Source organism: Myotis myotis, unplaced genomic scaffold, assembly GCF_014108235.1.
Source record: "Myotis myotis isolate mMyoMyo1 unplaced genomic scaffold, mMyoMyo1.p scaffold_m19_p_6, whole genome shotgun sequence".
In the NCBI taxonomy this organism is placed as follows: Eukaryota; Metazoa; Chordata; class Mammalia; order Chiroptera; family Vespertilionidae; genus Myotis; species Myotis myotis.
The window spans coordinates 82083949-82103917 of NW_023416368.1; the positions used below are offsets into that span (position 1 = coordinate 82083949).

The 19969-nt window shown below is 50.2% G+C and overlaps 1 protein-coding gene across 2 annotated transcripts; it reads right to left on the minus strand.

The window, feature by feature from the left end:
• Positions 1-6988: 6988 nt before the first annotated feature.
• On the minus strand, positions 6989-18940 carry LOC118658340 (KH-type splicing regulatory protein). 2 transcript variants are annotated; one of them, XM_036313762.1, is made up of 19 exons: positions 18578-18940; positions 16933-17029; positions 16312-16350; positions 15619-15658; positions 14222-14271; positions 13864-13935; positions 13039-13096; positions 12618-12792; positions 12325-12423; positions 11852-11950; positions 11626-11728; positions 10870-10970; positions 10634-10778; positions 10393-10553; positions 10204-10313; positions 9740-9891; positions 9444-9644; positions 9263-9340; positions 6989-9003 (listed from the first exon to the last, which is right to left on the minus strand). In XM_036313762.1, exons 1-19 carry the CDS (start codon positions 18809-18811, stop codon positions 8726-8728), a joined length of 2292 nt encoding a protein of 763 aa, XP_036169655.1. In that variant the 5' UTR covers positions 18812-18940; the 3' UTR covers positions 6989-8725. The 2 variants fall into 2 exon arrangements, with proteins under 2 accessions (XP_036169655.1, XP_036169656.1); XM_036313763.1 differs by having other exon boundaries at positions 8726-9003; positions 9740-9828; positions 18578-18811.
• Positions 18941-19969: the final 1029 nt, after the last annotated feature.

The window sequence follows — 19969 nt, forward strand, 5'->3', positions numbered from 1 at the left end:
TTCTATGAGGGCATGGACAATGTCATTTTAATATCTCCCTGTACAGTTCCTGCCCACTGGATAGGAGGGGGTTTAGCAGCCTCTCTGAGCCATAAAGATGGAATACAATTCTTTATTCTATCTTCATCTATTTATTCCACTACCTCTGTTTACCTACCTCTATTCATTCATCTATTTATTCCCCCAAAGAGTCCTTGAGAACAGGCTCTGTCTCAGGGAGTTCATGAGACAGACTTGATCCCTGTTCTTAGGATGCCAACAGCCAGAGCAATAAGTGACCTGTAAAACAAAAAATTTCTGGTAGAGGTAAGTGCAATGAAGAATAGACGACAGAATGACATCTGGAGCAACCCTATTTCAGTTTGGGTGGTCCAGGCAGCCCCCATGAAGCAGGGACATTGGAGAGCGGAGTGATGGAGGAGGAGCTAGCTGGTGCTGGGCAAATTAGAGTGAATGCCAAGTTATTTTTACACATCAGTAATGCTGATGACCCATCAGCCCATCGGGGCACCTGAACAGCAAGGATTGGAGCATCTAGAAACAGCTGAGCAGGAAAAGATAAACAGGAAGGCTGCAGGCCTTCAGACATTTGGTGAATTCCAGTTGCAGTGTCTTCAAAGAAGTCCAGCCAGGAATCAAACAAAGGTTGCTGGGTCAGGATAGCTGCCACCTGGGCAGATGGATCCCTGCCCTTGTTCGCACCTCCATTGGAGCAATTCTGCACTTTTCTGCACTCATCAGCCCTGGGCCAGCGGCTGCTCTAAAGTAGGCTCCCAGTCACAAATGCCAGATGAATGGACTTCTCAAGTGGCCACAAAGTCTTGGAACAGAGGCTAGAAACCCCCAGTCTGGTGTATTCAGTTTGGATTGTAGAATTTGGGGCCCTTTTAAATTTATGGGTTTGTTTGTTTTTTAAATTGATTTCACACCTTAGTCGTTTTGGCTCAGTGGATGGAGCACTGGCCCACGGACTGAAGGGTCCTAGGCCTGATTCCAGTCTAGGGCACATACCTCGGTTGCATGCTTGATCTGATCCCCAGCCCTGGCTGGGGCTCATGTGGGAGGCAACCAATCTATGTGTCTCTCTCACATCAATGTTTCTCTCTAACTCTCCCCCTTCCTCCACTCTCTCTAAAAATCAATGGGAAAATATCGTCGGGTGAGGGTTCGCAAAAACAAACAAAAAAATAAATAGATAAAAATAAAATGATTTGGCAAATTTAAAAAAAATTTATTTCAGAGAGAGGGAGAGAGGAATAGAAACATCAATGATAAGAGAATTGTTGATTGGCTGCCTCCTGCCTGTCCTCTACTGGGATGGAGCTCACAACCACGGGCATGTGCCCTGACCGGGAATTTAACCATGACCTCCTGGTTCATTGATCTATGCTCAACAACTGAGCCACACTGGCCAGGCTGACCCTGTTTAAACTTTAAATGAGTGGCCCACTTTCAAAAATTAGGAGATGCCACATCAAAACTCCCCGCTTCTCTTGAAAATTGCCTGACTCGGTAATGTGGGGCCCACATGTCCCCATGGTAACAGCCGTGTGAACTGGTCCTGAGCTTTTTACAGAGCCTAGCACAAGAACGTTTGTTGCACTGTTAGCATCCCACTGTTTCAAGGAGGTCGGCATTTTTTGCCCAGGGTCACACAGTTTAGGTAGTGGAGGCGGGACTGGGTTCAGAATCTGGCCTGGCCCTTGGTTGGCACTGTATGTCCAACAAACACACAGGAAGCCCCCCAGGATGTGCTCTGCTCAGGGATGGTGGGGAGGACCAGACAATCCATGTGCAGGTCCCTCCTAATCCAAAGCAAGCTGTTCTGCTTGCTGCCCTTGACCCACTGAAAATCTGGGCAGCCATCTCTCCTCTGGGATTTGTCCCTGTGCTTCCTTCCTTCCAGCACTATTTACCTTGCCTCCCTCCAGCCCTTGTCTGGCCTGTACACTGCAAGTTAACTAGTGAAACTAAATCGAAGTACACTTAGATTTAGTGTGCTTAGATTTAGGTTAGTGTATTTAGATTTAGGTTCAATACGTTTTGCCCTTTTTAAAATCCATAAATATTTCAGTATATATTTTATAAAAGATGACTTTTATAAAATCATAACACTTCCATTATCACACCTTAATGTTATTAGACAACTGATCAATATTTAAATTTCCATAAACATCTCAAAACCTTTTTCATTTCACATCTTGTTTTAATCAGGATTTTTAAAAAAATGAAACTATATATATGAATATATATGAATATATATGAACTATATATATGAAGGGAGAGGGAGAGGGAGAGACAGATAGAAATATCAATGATGAGGGAGAATCATTAATCGGCTGCCTCCTGTATGCTCCCTACTGGGGATCAAGCCTGTAACCCGGGCATGAGCCCTGGACTGGAATCAAACCCAGGACCCTTCAGTCTGCAGGCTGATGCTCTATCACTGAACCAAACCAGCTAGGGCCCACCTTCTTCTTCTTCTTCTTTTTTAATTTATCTACTGATTCTAGAGAGGGGAAGGGAGAGAGAGAAACTGATTTGTTGCTCTACTTATTTATGAATTCATTGATTGATACTTGTATATGATCCCTGACCAGGGATCAAACCCACAACCTTGGTGTATAGGGGATGGTGCTCTAACCAACTGAGTCACCTGACCAGGGCTATTTTGATCAGGATTTAAGTAAGGTTTACCCACTGCAATTGGTTGCTATGTCTCTGACATTCTTTTTCATCTATATGTGCTCCTTCCACCTCTATTGCTTTTGTTTCCTTGCAATTTTATTTATGGAAGAAGCCGGTTCTCTGGTTCTTTTTATTTCACACAGTGTGGATTTTGCTGATTGCAAAGTCATTTTTTTTCTACCATGTTCTTCTCTCCTCTATATTTCCTATAAGTTGGTAGTGTGTCTCTAGAGCAGCCGTGGGCAAACTACGGCCTGCGGGCAGGATCTGGCCCGTTTGAAATGAATAAAACTAAAAAGAATAAAACTGAAAAAAAAAAAAAAGACCGTACCCTTTTATGTAATGATGTTTACTTTGAATTTATATTAGTTCACACAAACACTCCACCCATGCTTTTGTTCCGGCCCTCCGGTCCAGTTTAAGAACCCATTGTGGCCCTCGAGTCAAAAAGTTTGCCCACCCCTGCTCTAGAGTCTGGTTCAGGACTCAGACTATTTTTCAAGCGTACTTCATAGGCGTTGATGTGAATTTGTAGCAGGTGTCCTGCATGCGTAGTTGTCTCTTTGCCATAGCTGGTTTCTTGTTTAAATGTGTTAAGAGGAGTTAGGTCCCTGAATGTTCACTGGGCCCCAGGAGGTGGACTTGAGAAAGTGGGGGAAACAGTGTATTGTGCTTGCAGAGTTCTTGTTCTTTCCTTTCTTTTTTAAAACAGTAAACACCTTTATTACTGAGCTAAGATAGGAGGGAGGGGAATTTATTTGCCTTTCTGGGCCTTGATTTTCCTCAGCTAGAACTCCAGCCTGCGGCCCTCAGCACATAGCCACCTGCCTGACCACACCGGCCTGGTCTTGAAGCGAAGCAAACCAGGAGCTCGCCCTGCTGGAGCTGCTCCTCAGGAAACTGCTGCTTTTGGCATGCGTTTCCCTTTCATCCTCTTCCTTTTGCATTTTGTTTTTTGTTTAAAATCGCTTCCTCCTCAGGAGCCTAGAGCCTCACCCCCTTCTTGGGGCTCAGGTGCAGTGCATGGTGGGACTTGCACCACTGTCGGTATGGTCCGCTGTCAATGAGCATGAATGAGGCAGTTCTTCATCAGGATCTTGGTGTGGACCAGTTTGTTGCTGGATGCATTGTAGACAACATCAATAATCCTCACATGGTGTGTACAACACTTGGTGCCCTAGAAGTTGCCCGCGTCCAGCCTCAAGGCACAGTACTTCTTGCTGCCTCCCTGCATGTGGACTATGTGGGCAGGCGCCAGCTCATATTTTCCCTTCTTGTGGTAGGGCTTTCTCTTGTCCCCGGCCTTGCAGTGCTTAGGCCATTGTTCTGAGAGATGCCCATGGCTTGGGGCTGGCTGGAAAAGTCTTTTTTCTGTCCAATTCTGCCACCCAGGGCTGTGATACTCTCTTTCTCAATGGTCTGCTTCCTCCCCTGTTTACTGGTACATGAACCAGTGAGTTGGGTGTAGAGCAATGTGGTTATTTCAGCAGGCTCCTTCTTGCCTGTCTGCCACACTCTTAGTAAGGGGTCTGTCTTGACCTGAATTGTGCCGTTCAATCCATATGTTGAGGTCCTAATCCCCACCACCTCAGAATGTGACTGTACTTGGAGACAGCATCTTTAAAGAGGTGATTAAGTTCAAATAAGTCATTTAGGTGGAGGCTAATCCAATCTGACTGGTGCCCTTATATGAAGAGATCAGGACATTAAGACATACACAGAGGGAAGACCACTGAGGACACAGGAAGAAGACAGCATCTACAGGTCAAGGAGAGAGGCCTGGGGGAAACGGACCCTGCTGACACCTTGATTTTGGACTTCCAGCCTTCAGAACTATGAGAAAATATAATTTCTGTTGTTTGAGTCACCCAATCTTTGCTATTTGGTTGTGGCATCCCTAAACAATCCATAGCATCAGATAGTGACTGTTGTAAAATGCCCATCAACCTCTTATTTCATAGTTTTGTTTTAGCTTAAAAAAAAATCTTTATTGTTGAGAGCATTATAGATGTCCCTATTTTCCCCAGTGCCCTCTTCCACCTGGTTCCCACCCCACCCCAGGCCTTCACCACCCTATTGTCTGTGTCCATAAGTAATGCACATATGCAGATAAGATCTTTGGTTAATCTTTTTCCACCCCCTCACCCCCACTGCCCCGAGATTCTTGTCTGTTCCATGTTCCCAAGCCTCTGATTCTATTTAATCACCAGTTTATTTTGTTCATTAGACTTTTTGTTCATAGATATGTATTTATTGCATATATATATATATATATATATATATATATATATATATATATATATATATATAATCTTCTTCCTCTTCTTAAAGAATATCCACCCTTTAACATTTCATGTAATACTGGTTTGGTGGTGATGAACTCCTTTAGCTTTTTCTTATCTGTGAAGCTCTTTAACCTTCAATTCTAAATGATAGCTTTGCTGCCCTAGCTGGATTGGCTCAGTGGATAGAACGTTGGCCTATGGACTGAAGGATCCTGGGTTCGATTCCCATCAAGGGCACATGCCTGGGTTGTGGGCTCGATCCCCAGTAGGGGGTGTGCAGGAGGTAGCCAATGATTATCTCATCATTGATGTTTCTATGTCTCCCTCTCCCTTCCTCTATGAAATCAATAGATATAGAAATAAGAGGCCTGTAAAATTGTTTTGCCCTTGTCTATGGGGTGGAGGGCAATTGTGTAGCTCTAACAACTGACCCCTTTTCTCACACTCTAGATCAGCCGTGGGCAAACTACGACCCGCGGGCCGGATCCGGCCCGTTTGAAATGAATAAAACTAAAAAAAAAAAAAAAAAAGGACCGTACCCTTTTATGTAATGATGTTTACTTTGAATTTATATTAGTTCACACAAACACTCCATCCATGCTTTTGTTCCGGCCCTCCAGTCCAGTTTAAGAACCCATTGTGGCCCTCGAGTCAAAAAGTTTGCCCACCCCTGCTCTAGATCTTGACAAAAGTTCCAGAAAACTTTTTGGTAAGCACTGCTGTCATTGCAAGCCTATAGTGAGATGGCAGAGGCTGGAGGCTGATTCTTCCTCATCCCAGTACCAGCACAGGGCTAAGGGAGTGCAGTGCCTGCACAGCAAGCCCAGGGTGCTAATCTAACCTGCCCATGTGACCCTAGAGCAGTGGTTCTCAACCTTCTGGCCCTTTAAATACAGTTCCTCATGCTGTGACCCAACCATAAAATTATTTTCGTTGCTACTTCATACCTGTAATGTTGCTACTGTTATGAATTGTAAATATCTGATATGCAGGATGGTCTTAGGCGACCCCTGTGAAAGGGTTGTTAGACCTCCAAAGGGGTTGTGACCCACAGGTTAAGAACCACGGCCCTAGAGCAATAGCATCCCTCTTATGGCCCACTGTGCTACAAGGTGGGCTTTCTGGAGGCCATCAACTCCAACAGGGACTGGTTCCTAACAAATGTGGAACATCACAGGGTTGTGAATGGTCCCACCTAAAGGCAACACTTTTGCTGGCCTCTGCTTGGTGTTGCCACTTAAGTCTCTAGACCCAGGCAATCAGATTCAGAATGTGAGACCTGATAATTTTAAGTGTTAATTAATACTCAACCATAAATCCAAATGGAACACTCCTGCTACAGTGTGGGAGACAGTTCAAGTGGCCCCTTAACTTACTCTCCCATCTCCTGTCATCCTTGGGAGGCCATGGCCACCAAGCACTCAAACTGGCGCCATTCCCATAGACAGACTAGGTTTCCACCTCAATTCTCTAATGAGAGCACATGTAGCAAGGCCAGGCTGATTCCGGTGAGGCAGGCCGAATCCATGGGAACGCAAATCCCTGAGGATCATCCTGGGTGCTTTGCTACCCAAGTTCCCAGAGGGAAGAACAGGGTGCACCTACAGGGATATGGCCTTTTCCTCCCAAAACAAAATCAGAGGGTAGAGTCTTTGGATGGGGCTAGTACGCCCCCCTCCCACTCTCATTAGCCAAGCCTTGTTCCTTTACAAACATAACTGCGGCCAGCACACAGTTTTAGACAAAAAGCACTTTATTTAACAAAAAAGAAAAAAGAAAAAAATGGGGATGGGGGAAGAAAAGTTATAGGAAAGTACAACGTGCCTGCTGAAACTATTTTATATTTGTTTTCTTAAAAAAAAAAAAAAAAAAAACAAACCCAAAAAACACAACACAAAGCTTGTAATTTCCAATCACCATTATCAGGGTTTACAACATCTATAAAGAACAAACATCTGCTTCAAAATTCTATGGGGGCAGGTGGGAACAGAGAAAGAGAGACGGCACCCAGCAGACATGGGGAGGTTTTGTTATCATTTATTTGTGAAGTTAAAAACGAGCGATAAAAAGTAAAAACTGCCATACAATTTTTTTTTTTGTTTTGTTCTCAATTTGTTTTCATTTTCAATGTCCTCTTGAACAGATGAAACATGACAGACCAGTCCTGGGAGAAGGGACGCGGGAGGGGAGGGCTGCGAGAAGCAAGCTAGGGCAGAAGGAAGAGCGAGAGGAGCAGAGAGGCTGAGGGGCTTGACTGAGATAGGGCAGGGTATATGTGTGTGTGGGGGGGTTCCCTGCAATATCAACACCTGGTCCAAGGAATGTTCCAACTCTAACTAAAAAAAAAAAAAAAAAAAAAGCAAGAGTGACTTTTTTTCCTTTTTAAAAGTTTATTTTAAAAACATGAAGAGGGCAAGGGTGGCAGGGAGAAAATAAGTTTTCCTTGAAAGAAGCAATTTAGGGAAGACTGGGGGGTGGGATATAGAGATTTTTATATATATATATAATTTTATAGGTTTTGCTTCACTTATTGTGTTTCTTATTAAAAAAAAATTTTTTTTTTTGGCAGAGATTTAATTCTCTCTATCTTCTATGGCTGGCTCAACATGAAGGATCCCAGTTTTGAAAGAAAAAGAAAGGATGTGAGACACAGAATGGGCGAGAGAGTGAGAGCCAGGCATGACCTCCAAGCCACTCAGAGAGGGCTCCCCTGCACCCCACCCCCATGTCAGCCATCGCTCTCTCGCCTAACAAATGGAGGAAAAAAAAAAAAAAAAAAAAAGCAAAAACCAGAAAATAAGCCCCAAACAGAACAAATAATAAAAGAATTTTCACAGATGAAGAAGTTCACATTCATTCGATTCATTGAGCCTGCGGAGAGGGAAGAGATAGGAATTGGTCACTACGGGGAGGGGGAGGCAGAGGCGGAAGACTGGGGGATAGTAAGGAGGGGGCCAGGAAGCCCCTCTCCCACGCCAATGGCTAGCAGGATGTGTCTGTAACTGTCTAGTCAAGTGCTCCAGGGACTCAGCTGAAGTCAGACTGGCTCCTTGATGGAGGAGGAGAAAGAGCGACACAAAGGCAAGAAGGAGAGAAGCAGGGGCCGCGGGAGAAAGAGAAGCGAAGTCAGGGTCTGCAAGGGAGAAGGTGGTGGGTGGCTCCCGGCGCATCACAACATGAACAATCTGAGATCACGGTGTCCCCACAACACCCCTGTGAGGTAGGTTGGAACGTGGCAGCGATCATCATGCCCACTTCACAGACAAGACCGGGACACAGACACGGGCGTGACAGCAGAGGCTGAGCCCAAGGGGCCAAGCCCCTTTGCAGGCTTCCTGCATCCCTGCTGGAGCCAGGGCCACCCCACACTGGGGCTGCCTGCAAACAGTCACTTGGACACCGTCGGGGAGAAGACCATGGGTTTAAAAACAAAAAGAACAAAAGCCAAAAAAGTAATGCAGAGGGGAAAAAATATCCATTTTCTTCCCAAGTGGCCAGATTTTGAGTTAGCAGCCAGGATGGTGACCAAAGTGCAGTGCCCGGGCTGCCCCCACCCCCAGGACTACCCACCAGTTCAACAGTTCCACCTTTTATCTGTCTCGCACTCGCCCCCAGCATCACGACAGCATTACACAGGAACAAGCGAGCCGGCGGAGGGAGGCCTCTTCTTTAACCTCTGGACCCAGCGCACACTTCCCCTGGCTCATGGGGACTCCCGGAGACCTCCAGCCACACGGCCCCCGCTGCAGGCATCAAGGACACACCCCGCAGGGGAAGGGATTTCCGGCGCTACCCACTAAGGCAGGATGGACGGTGGCTGGGGGTTGGAAGGAAAAAGGAGGAGGAGGAGGGTGGCAATTCCCACTTGCCTGCTGCTGTCCCTGTTGTGTGGGTGGAGGCTGGGGGCCACCAGGACCTGGGGTCTGTCCGTAGTAAGCGGCTTGCTGTCGGTAGTATTCAGCCCAGGCGGCACTATAGTCCGGCTGGGAGCCTGGGGGAGCTCCTGGACCCCCTCCAGTGGCCACTTGAGCTGTCAGGGAGGAGAGGGTGAGTGTGGCTGGGCAAGAGTGGGGGCCTGGCCCTGCCTTGCCTCAGGCCCCACCAGTTCAGCCTGCTTTAAAAAAAAATTATGTTGAAGTACAACCATGTTATATTAGTTTCAAGTGTATAAGTGATTCACCATATAAATTCCTTAGGATGTGATCATCATACTAAGTCATTGTACAAATTCATAATGACTTACGTTCCCTATACTGTACTTACACCCTCTATTTTTTTGTATAACTCACCTTGCTTCTTGTAGTACTCCTCCCAGGCCTTTGTGTAGTCCTGCTGTGGGGGAGCTCCAGGCTGCTGGGGCTGCTGGCCTGCAGGAGGCGGGCACCAAGGTCAGACGACAGCAAGGGGACACAGCTGCCCTCTTCTGCCCTTCTGGCTGATTTGAGCCCATGCAGCAACCCGCACACTCACCAATCTTTTTGTAATACTCTTCCCAGGCCTTAGTGTAGTCTGACTGGCCAGCAGGTGGGGGCTGAGGGGGCTCGCCCTGGGCAGGTGGAGCTGCGGGTGCAGGTGCGGGGCCGGGCACGGGGCCTGGAGGCTGCTGGTAGTAGTGTGAGTAGTAGGCAGCCCAGGCTGCGTTGGGGTCTGCGGCGGCTGCAGCGGCTTTATCTGCAAGAGGAGGGCAGTGCAGGCTGAGAGCTGACACAGAAGCCAATCCTGGGCCCAAACCCTGTGCTGCCCCTCAAATGGGTAGCCTTACTTACTCGGGTCATGAGGAGCAGGTGGTTGCCACTGGGGGTAGGTATTGCCCCAGCCCTGGGGTGGGTACTGGTGAGGAGGGGGACCCCCAGCACTGTAGGATGAGAAAGATGGGGAACACATGAGCGGAGGTTGCTCCTTTGCAGGGTAGAGATGGCTAGTAGGAAGAAGGCCCAAGGAAAGATGTGAGACAACTAAATGCATAAGACCCAGGCTATGAAACAAAGTACCCCAAAATCAACATGCAGATTTGTGCATGGGGTGGAGACCAAGGTCAACACCTATTGCATCTTATAAAAGATGGTGTCTGTGAAACAAAGCTGGAATGGATTGTTTGGGCCCGAACAATCATTGCTTCTGAAAGATGAGGATGGACCTCTTGGTGGTAAATGGAAACGGGGCCTGTCGCTTTTCTTGCCAGCATATTGACACCCATGTCACAAATCCCAGGCAGCTGAAGAGTACTCACTGAGGGGGAGCCCCTGGTGGCCCCTGATTGAAGGGCCCAGGATTGAAGGGTCCCATGGGGCCGGCAGGGCCTGGTCCTCCTGGGCCTGGTCCAACTGGACAGAGGGGACCCTGGAAGGAGAATGTGACAAGGTCAGTGGTGGGTGTCAGGAGTCAGGAGCCGGACTCCCAGAGCCCTCCATGAGCCCACCTCAATCTTCTCCTCGATGAGCTGCTTGGCATGATCAATCTGCTGGGGCGAGCCCCGGATAATAAACAGTTTAAAGTTGGGGTCCCCGTTGGGCGGCAATTGCCGGGAGATCTCTACAAAGGCGCCCGTCTGCTGGTTTATGGCTTTCACGTTCTCACCACCTGCAGGGGACACAGGCAGTGAAGGGAGGGAGGGAGGAATAAGTGGGTGAGGGACGAAGGGCAGGGAGAGGCCTCCTCACCTCGGCCGATGACTAGCCCACACTTGTGAGTGGGGATGGAGAAGGTCATCTCCCCACCAGGCGGGCCCCAGTTGCCTTGGCCCCTTCCTCGGCCACGGCCCCCTGGGGGCATGCCAGGGCCCCCTGGAGGACCTGGGGGACCACTCTGCAAGACAGGGAGATGGAGAATAAATGTAGGAAGCCAGGCACATTACTCTGCCCCCACCAGCTCTTCTCACCTACCCCATGCCACCTACCCTAAGGCTCTGGAGGAGGTCATTGATAATCCTCGCCGCATGCTCGCACCGGTCTGGGGGCCCCATTATGTGAGCTATCTTCTCAGGACCTGTCCCATCATCTGAGGCCAGCATCCAGAGAGCGGAGACACGGATTTAAAAGAGAAGCACAACTCCAAACCACCACACCTCCTCAGGGCAGTACTGTGCCAAGCTAGGTGTCTGAGACATCTCAGACTCAGTGCCGCTCGCCTCACTCCACGTACTCAGGAGTGAGGAAGGAGGCAGGCAGGCCCCATGTCCCCAGAGAAGAAAACTGACCAGCTGGGCAGGGAGGTAGCTGAGGCTTTTTTCTGCAATTAGAACCCCCAGAACTAACAGATGCATTTTATAGAACTAAGAACAACAAATCTCTGAAAAGCAGGAAAGGGGTCCCTCCTCCCCACAGACCTGCCCTCAGACTCTCACAGGCTTGGCAGGAGCCCAGAGTTGGGTCAGTGATTTGATCCAGCCCAGTGCCCAAGTTACCCAGGCTGCCTAGTTGAGACAGGCTACTGGTGGGGGAGAGGGAAGAGATAGATTCAACAGGAGAGGAAAACACAGAAAGTGTGCCCATCACCAACTCTCTCACGGGGCTGTCCCACAGAGGAGAAAGACAAGATCCAACAGTAAAGAGGCACAGCATGCTAACCATGGTGCCAAGCTGCCCACAGTGGACACTCAGGTTGATCTTAAGAGGACAGCACTGGCTTACACATCACACGACTTGGCCCTGACCTTGTTTAAACTGGATCCGCACACCAGCATCATTCTGGATCTTCTTAATCATCTCTCCGCTCCGGCCAATAACCACGCCAACAGAATGCCTAGGCACTGGCACCTGAGGGAGACGCAGAGAGAGGGTCAGCTGAGTTCTGTCCCCATAGCTTTGCTGCCCACTGGACACAAGGAGCCTCTCATCCCCCGCATAGCCCTCCATCTTCTGGGGGAAGCCCACACTCACATCAATTCCCCCGCCAATCCGGGATCCATACTCATTCCGGTCCCCAAAGCTGCCCTGGTCACGCTCCCGAAGGATGTCCATCACCATCTCACAGGCTTGCTGAAAAGACACAGGGCATGGTGCACATGGCAAGCCCTGCTGCCCCACTGCACCCCCAGCCTCCCATAAACCAAGGGGTCCCAGGCTTAAGCTAAGGACTGACACAGGTGCCGAGCTCTATATTTGCCACCCTGAGAGGCAGGCATGGCCAGCAACTCCACTTTCCACATGAGAAGATGGAGGATCAGTTAGGCCACTTGCTCATATACAAACCATTGTTGAAGGGAGAATTCAACACAAGAACATGAACCTTGGGATGACTTCAAAGCCAGTGCTTTTGAAAACCTTTCCACTTTTATTCAAATCTCCAGGCAGCCCACCAGCTCTCCCTTCTCTAAAACCCACTATTCACCATCACTGCAGGGCACACTCACCTGCACTTTGTAAGGATCTCCAATGATCCGAAGGGGCTTGTCAACATTTGTATTCTGGGAACCATCTTGAATTAAAATCATCTTTACTCCAGCACGTTCCTTTAAAACCAATGTCGACTGTCAGTGTAGGACTTTCAAATAACTTTCTGGCGACTAGTGCATTTGGGGCAGGGTCCATGATCAAAAAGGATAGAAGACTGGGAAAGCAGCTGGGGGTGGTGGTGGTGTGCAGACCAGATACAGGATGGAAACTTTCTTGGGATGGATGGAACCTTCTGTCTCCACTCCCTCACCTGTAGCTGTTTAATGGTCTCCCCGCCTTTCCCGATGACAAGGCCAGCCTTCCCCGCAGGGATCATAATCTCCTGCACTGTGCCATTCTGGCCCCCGTTGGAGTTGTCATGGAACTGTCCTGGGGGGCCCCCACGACCCCGAGAGACGATGTCATCCAGCATCATCTTTGCTTTCCTGGGAAGGGGAAGAATGGGGTGCTGTCACTTGAGAGTACTGGCCTGGTGACCCCCCCTCCCCAAAGCTCAAAGCAAAGAAGGTGACTCCCAACACATGCGTTTGACAGATGATGAGGAAGAGAGTACTACGGTCCCTGGGGCTTGGCTGCAAGGACATGGTGTGGGAGTCACCCCCAATTTTCAAAGGGATCAAGAGGACTTCTGCCCACTCCCATCACAATGACAGGCCCAGCTAGGCACTTACTGGACAGATTCTGGGGCTCCTGTCAAGGACACACTGCGCTCAGGGAGGCCACCACTGTCTGGAGAGAAGAGGAGATAGGGTCAGTGCCTTTCCAGGCCTGCAGACCCTGGAAAGGCTTTTAGTGGAGATGAGGAAACTTCCAGAACAATCACCAGCCACTTTTGCCACCATTCAGCAGCCTGACAAATCAATTTACCTCCCCAAACACCTGGGAGGGTCCCCTATGCAAAGCCAAGGTCAGGAAGCTTAAAGTCCAATAAGGGAGACAGAACTTTTAGGGGAAAAGATGAGGTAGGAGAGGCAGATTCTGGAAGGTCCAAACCCTGGACCATTTTTGCCACCACTAATGATCACATGCACACCCTCTAGTTAACAAACTCCACTCTGCTGGAACAAGGCCTCAGAAGCAGACTCCTACAGAGGAGCAGGCAGAATTGGGATTCAAACCCAGGCCCACTCTCAAAACTTTTCTTTCTAATGCACCTTCCTGCCTCCCATATTCCTGTCTGGTTTCCACTAGATGTTTAGGTGGCAACTTAACATAATGGTTCACAGCAGACCTGGAATGAGGCAACCTGTGTTCAATTCTAGATCTTCCCCTTCAGTTCTCCCCCCACCCATAAAATGGAAACAAAAGTCAGAGCTACATCCGTGGTGCTGTACACTGGAGATACTACACTGAGCCTGGCACACAGAAGGCACTCAATAAATAAAACAAACAAATATGTTTCATGTCTAACGGTCAAGTTAAAAGTGAGAGGAATACTCAAGTGCAAAGAGCCCAGCCCCTGCATTCATTCTGGCGCAAAACTGGCTCACTCATACCTGGAGAGATCTGGACTTTGCAGCCTGAATCTTGCTGGATTTTATTAATCTGTTCACCTCCTCTGCCAATGACTAGGTGGTGAAGAAAGGAGAAAAGTGAGTTACTTTAAAATGGAATACAAAAGAAAAAAAAAGCAGAGCTGACGGAAGGGGCCAGCACCAAGTAAACGAGGCGATGGTGGGGCCACATGAATATTCAAAGGAGACGATGACCGCTCTTCCAGTCCAGAAAGAACAGGTTAACAGGGGAAGCCCTTTCAGACCAGAGGCTTCTGGGTTGGCAGGGCTTCCAGGACACTGTCCCAGGGCGGGGCTGTGGATATAATGGACACCCCAGAGCACGGTGACCCACACTCACTTAGTCCTACCATGCCATCTGGGACCCTGTACTCCTCTGTCATTGAAGTCCTGCAAAGAGACAATGAAGGTCAGTCTCAAATGGGAAAGCAAAGGATCTGCCAGAGAAAAGGGCCCCCAATGTTTCTGGCCTCTGACCCTGCTCCCTATGATGGGACCAAGACCTCACAAGCCTATGCAAAATCTAGCAGCATGAGGCTGGGGATCTCTTGTCCCACAGCAGGTCACTCCATTTCTTGAGGCCAAGTTTCCCCGCGCGGGCCATGAAAGGCCTGTTTGTTTTTTTTTTAATATATTTTATTGATTTTTCACAGAGAGGAAGGGAGAGATAGAAACTTAGAAACATCGATGAGAGAGAAACATCGATCAGCTGCCTCCTGCACATCTCCTACTGGGGATGTGCCCGCAACCAAGGTACATGCCCTTGACCGGAATCGAACCCGGGACCCTTCAGTCCGCAGGCCGACGCTCTATCCACTGAGCCAAACCGGTTTCGGCTTGAAAGGCCTGTTCTGAGGCAGTGTGGCCCCTGGACCAGTGCTGTCCCTAACTCAGGGGGAGAATGAGCACCTGGACACTTTTATAGCAATCTGATAAAGTCAATTTATAACCACTGACTTTAAAAACAAACAAAAAAAGGAATAATTTTGCACCTTTTAAATTTCATTTTCCAAGCAAATCATTTTTTTAAATTAAATATATCTTTATTAATTTCAGAGAGAAAGGAAGAGGGAGAGAGACAGAAACATCAATGATGAGAGAGAATCACAGATCGGCCACCTCCTGGCACGCCCCCTACTGGGGATCGAGCCCACAACTCAGGCATGTGCCCTTGACCGGAATCGAAACCGGGACCCTTCAGTCCCCAGGCCGATGCTCTATCCACTGAGCCAAACCAGCTAGGGACCTAGCAAATCATTTTTATTGTATTTTACAAAAATGTTGGCCCATTAAAAAAATAAAAGAAACAATGTGGTCCTTCACAAAGGATTCTATGTCAGATTCATTGAAGTCATGGGGTGGGTGGGGGAGGAAATAAGGTAGGCTCCATCCGCTCTCAGGGAACAAGCATTTGCAGAGGATGGGCGAGAAAACCAGCCTTTTCGAGGAAGACAGATGTGTGTGCTTCTGGAGAGTCCCCACCCCAACAAAGGAAGCACCATGGTGCAGAAATCACCATTCTGTCATTACAGGGAAATGCCACAACCCTGTCCTACCTCCAGCCTTGAAGACAGGTAAGTACAGGGATAAAGGCAGCACCTTCTACCCCTGAGTCCACTCTTTGGTGGACCATCCTGAAATGGTGCAGGGCTCCCAGACAGAGTTCTCCCTCAAGACAGTAAGAAAGGCCAGAGACAGCTGACAGACAAGCGACATTTTCTCCAAATCACAACTTACCTGGGGGGAGGGTGGATGGGTCCAAGTTGAGAACTGATGGCTACAGAGAGAAAATCCAAAGGAAAGATTGGCGTGGTTTCTCTCTGGAACCCAGAACACTACTGACCCCAGGTGCTCCTACCTACACAGGAGCGACTAACACTATTACAGTCTAAGCCAGTGGTTCTCAACCTTCCTAACGCCATGACCCTTTAATACAGTTCCTCATGTTGTGGTGACCCCAACCATAAAATTATTTTTGTTGCTACTTCATAACTGTAATTTTGCTACTGTTATGAATCGTAATGTAAATATCTGATATGTAGGATGCATTTTCATTGTTACAAATTGGACATAATTAAAGCATAGTGATTAATCACAAAAACAATATGTAATTATATGTGTTTTCCGATGGTCTTAGGTGACCAATGTGAAAGGGTCATTCGACCCCCAAAGGGGTCGTGACCCACAGGTTGAGAACCGCTGGTCTAAGCCCTCCTGAGCACTGGAGCATAGTGGACCCTGCTCACAACAGCACAGGCACTGGGTATTTCCGCCTCAATTTCCGGGGGCTATAGGAACCCCAAAGATCACGAAGCCCAGATGATGAACACCTAGAGCCTCCATAAAGGACAGGTGCGCAGTGCTCCCAACTCCAAACAACCTCCTAAGATCCTGAAGTTGCCCTCTGCCTGCATTACCCAACAGACTTACAGTCTCCCTGAGAGGCCAGTTTCTTGCTCTCCGGTTGGTCTGTGAAAGAGAGAGGATGTCAGATGCAGCACCCACCCACCCACAGCCTCCTTAAATCTGATACTGGTGCCACACTTCCTGGCAAACTATCCCCTCTTCTGCTACCCCCCCAAAATCAGAGCAGAGACAGGAAAGACCAACCCCTAAGTGAGGCCAGACTTCATCAACCGGCACTAAGGGTAAAAAAGCCCTTTATAACAGGGAGACAATGATAGTGGCATCTGAGTCCTTCTAGCTCAGGATGAGACCTGCCTTGGGCACCCGGGGTTCTGGTTGGAAGAAGTTGCTGGCCACCCAAACTTTACTCATGTGGGGCCTCAATAACAGTACCAGCATTTCTCCAGCCTACCAGAAGGGGAGAAACAATCTTGAGGACTTACAACTTGGACCCAGCCACAGTCAATCTGCTCTCCTCTCAGCCACCTGATACCTCAGGATGGTGGCCCAACAAAAAGAATGAACAAAGCTGGGATTGCTGAGGTTTTAAAAGACTGAACAGCAGCAGGCTGCCCTCCCCCCACTCTGAACCACATTCAAACAAAGGCACCTCACTCTCTATCCTCCTTCCCAGCAAGTAGTTACCTCCATCTTCCAACTGCCTCTTTTGGCCCCCAAAACCGAAGTCAGGAGTGCTGTTATTCACTGTTGTAGCAGCATCGCCTCCAATTTTGGCTGCGATCTAGAAATGAAGTTGTAAGCAGAGAAGAATTAGCACCAAAAAGCAACCTCCATGGGGCTCAGATCAACTTCTCGGAATCTCTCCTGTTCTCTTTGCTGTTCCGACTGAGAGTCAGGTTCCCCCTAATTTAGGGAAGAACTTGATGGTTAAGACATTCTAGAAGGAATTTCCACCTGAGGTCTCAGAGTTCAACAGTTAACTCCCTTTCTTGATGGGATTTGGTCCCAAATGGTTTGTGGCCAGACTGTAACCCACACTAACTTGGGGTAAAAGGAACGGAAGCTCAGTGCCACTGAGGGTCCTCAGCCAGGTTCTTCTGGGATGCTGAAGAGCATCATCTCCCTCACCCTCAGAGCCTTAGCCATTGTGAAACAAATCTCAGGGCAGTTTTTGCTTCAAAGCATCTGAAATCTTCATTTGAGGAAAATAAAAGACGCTTCTGGAGCACATGTTACAATTTAGCCACACGAAGAGCAACTTCAAATAAACCCCCATCCAACAAACCTAACACCAGAGTCTGTTTGTGCAAGTATTACAAGTTTCCCAAAGAAACACAAACCCAAAACTAAGTATCTATCCTTTCACTTCTCAACTATTTAACACTTGGAGCCAAAGCTCTTGGGCTGTCCAGATGGGGCACCCAGCACCAACTCCCCCAGGTACAGCTGCTCAATCAAGACAGCTCAGTGGGCAAGCAGACATAAGCGCACATTAAAACATCCCAAGGCAGGGAGAAAGCCTCGGGCACACTGGGCGGGGCCGGGCGGCCGCCTAACGGGACCTCCTACCCTGCCCTGGAGGCACTGGGAGTACCCGGGGTTGGGGTCTGGCTCCCGGAAAGGGCGGCCAAGTCCTCCCATTCTATGAGCCTCCTCCCCGCCAGGCTCTGGGGAGGTTGGTCCCACCAGCATGTGTCACCTCCATGTTGTCATCAAGACTCAAAACACGGGTAGGGATCCTCCTCTCTTCATCAAAAAGATAGAAGACCACGCTTTCAAGCAGCCGGAAGCATCAAAAAGAGCCAGCTCCTATGCCCACCCTCCCCGTTTCACTGAAGTGCTTGGCCGCTCGGGCAGCAAAAGGGTCCCCTTTCCGAACTCAAGAGGAAGGACTTCTTTTCCCCAAAGTCCCTTCTTCCTGGGGAGCGGGCTGAAACGGGGCTGGGATGAGGGCAAGCAGTTCTGTGCCCTGACGGGGAGGTGGGGGCCAAGTAAGACCAACCCGGGAAGGCGGACCCCTTCCTTCCAGAACAGCGGAGCATGCTTTCGCGTACCCTAAGGCGAGGCAGAGGTACCCCCGGCACTCGGGGGCCCCTGCACACCCAGGGACCGCTTTTGGGAATCCCCCGGACGCCCCTTCCCCCTGCAAGGGTCACCCGTGGGGGACCCCACTCGAGGCGCGCGGGGCGGCCCAGGCCCCAGCCTACTGCTCCACGTGACCCCGCGGGGGCCACGGCGCCCCCTTACTCGCGACCCCGTGCGCGCGCGCACGTGACCCCGCCCCCTCCCCCGCCCGAGCGCGCGCCCCTCAGGCCCGCGGCCTCCTCACCTGGCGGGCCCGCTGCACGGCGTCGGCGAAGGCGTCCTTGCGAATTCCCGGGCCGCCCCCGCCTGGGGGCTGCGAAGGGCCGCCGGCCGACCCTCCGCCCGGGCCCCCGCCGCCTCGGTCCCCTGCGCCTGGCGGGCCCTGTGGAGGGCCTCCCCCGGCGCCCCCGGACCCCCCGCCCCCGCCGGCGGTCGGCGGCGGCCCGGGCGGGGGTCCTCCCGTGCTGTAGTCCGACATGGCGCGGCGGGGCCGGGCCTGGCGCGGCTGCTGAAGCTGAGGAGGTGGAGGCGGCGGCAGCAGCAGCGGCGGCGGCTCAACGCGGGAACAAGGCCTCGCTCCACACGGCCGCGGAGCACTCTGGGAACCCAGCGGCTGGGAAGACGATGGTGGGGGGGAGGGACGCCCCCCCTCCCGCCGCCGTGACGGACGGCAGGACCGGGCCAATAGGAAGCAGCCGCCGCTCCCCAGACACCAATCAAGGGCTCTGTGGTCAAGCGACCAATCGGAGTGCTGCGGAAGGCACTGGGTAGTAGGCGCTGTGTGACTGACAGCTCTCTGAGGCAATGCGCTGCTGGCTGCCAGCGCTAGGTTGGCCCAATGAAGCGGAGTTCCAGAATCGCGGGGCGGCTTCAGAACCTATTGACCGCTTGGAAGAGTCAAGCGTACGGGAAGGAGGAGCCTAGCAAATGGCTCCTTTGAACACAAGCCAATGAGTGCACGCGGAAGGCGGTTCTTGTAAAGATTGGCAGTCAATTTAATCCAATCCCTTACGAGTTCTGGATGATGCGCTTGGGTTTGGATTGGCTTTTCATGTTAACCATAATCCTTTTCCAGCCTTGACTTCTAAGCCAATGGCTGAGAGACGGGGGCAGGTGTTAGGTGACTGACACCGGTCTAGACAAATGGCAATGAAGTAAAGGTGCCCAGTATTAGTGGGAACCAGTGGAATCGCATCTGCATTGGGGCGGAGCCTGCTACCAGACGGCGAGAGAGGATTAGTGGAAGGGGAAATGAGTGGCAGCGTACATACGCAATAGCGACTGGCTGCCAGAATTCGGGCCTGACGTCAGGGCTAGCGTCCCGGAGCCTGGCTGGGTAGGCCAGGCACGTGGTTTGCTTGAGGCCTTGGAGCTCGGGTGCTCTCTGGAGTTGAAGTGGCCTGAGAGCAGGAGGAAACCCAGGGATTCCCCTCTAACCCCTTTTCCTTTCTCCACCCATGGCTCTAGGAGCCCCTTTCTTCCAGGATTTATGGAACCAGCTCCACTCCCGAGCTAATGGGTTTTGGGCCATGGTTCCCTCCCAGCACTGAGGGATACCAGACCCTAATTCCACACCCCACACCTGCTTCACACTAGGTACCGGGACCCAAGCTTCACTGGACGCAGGCAGCATCCA

Coding starts and splice junctions, on each gene's coding strand:
- LOC118658340 (XM_036313762.1), bottom strand. CDS start 18,811: ATGTCGGACTACAGCACGGGAGGACCCCCGCCCGGGCCGCCGCCGACC. Junction 13,097..13,863: donor CAAAGTCCAGATCTCTCCAG/GTATGAGTGAGC, acceptor TCTTCTCTCCAG/ACAGTGGTGGCCTCCCTGAG. Junction 9,004..9,262: donor GGAGTACTACAAGAAGCAAG/GTGAGTTATACA, acceptor CCTCCCTGACAG/CTCAAGTGGCCACTGGAGGG.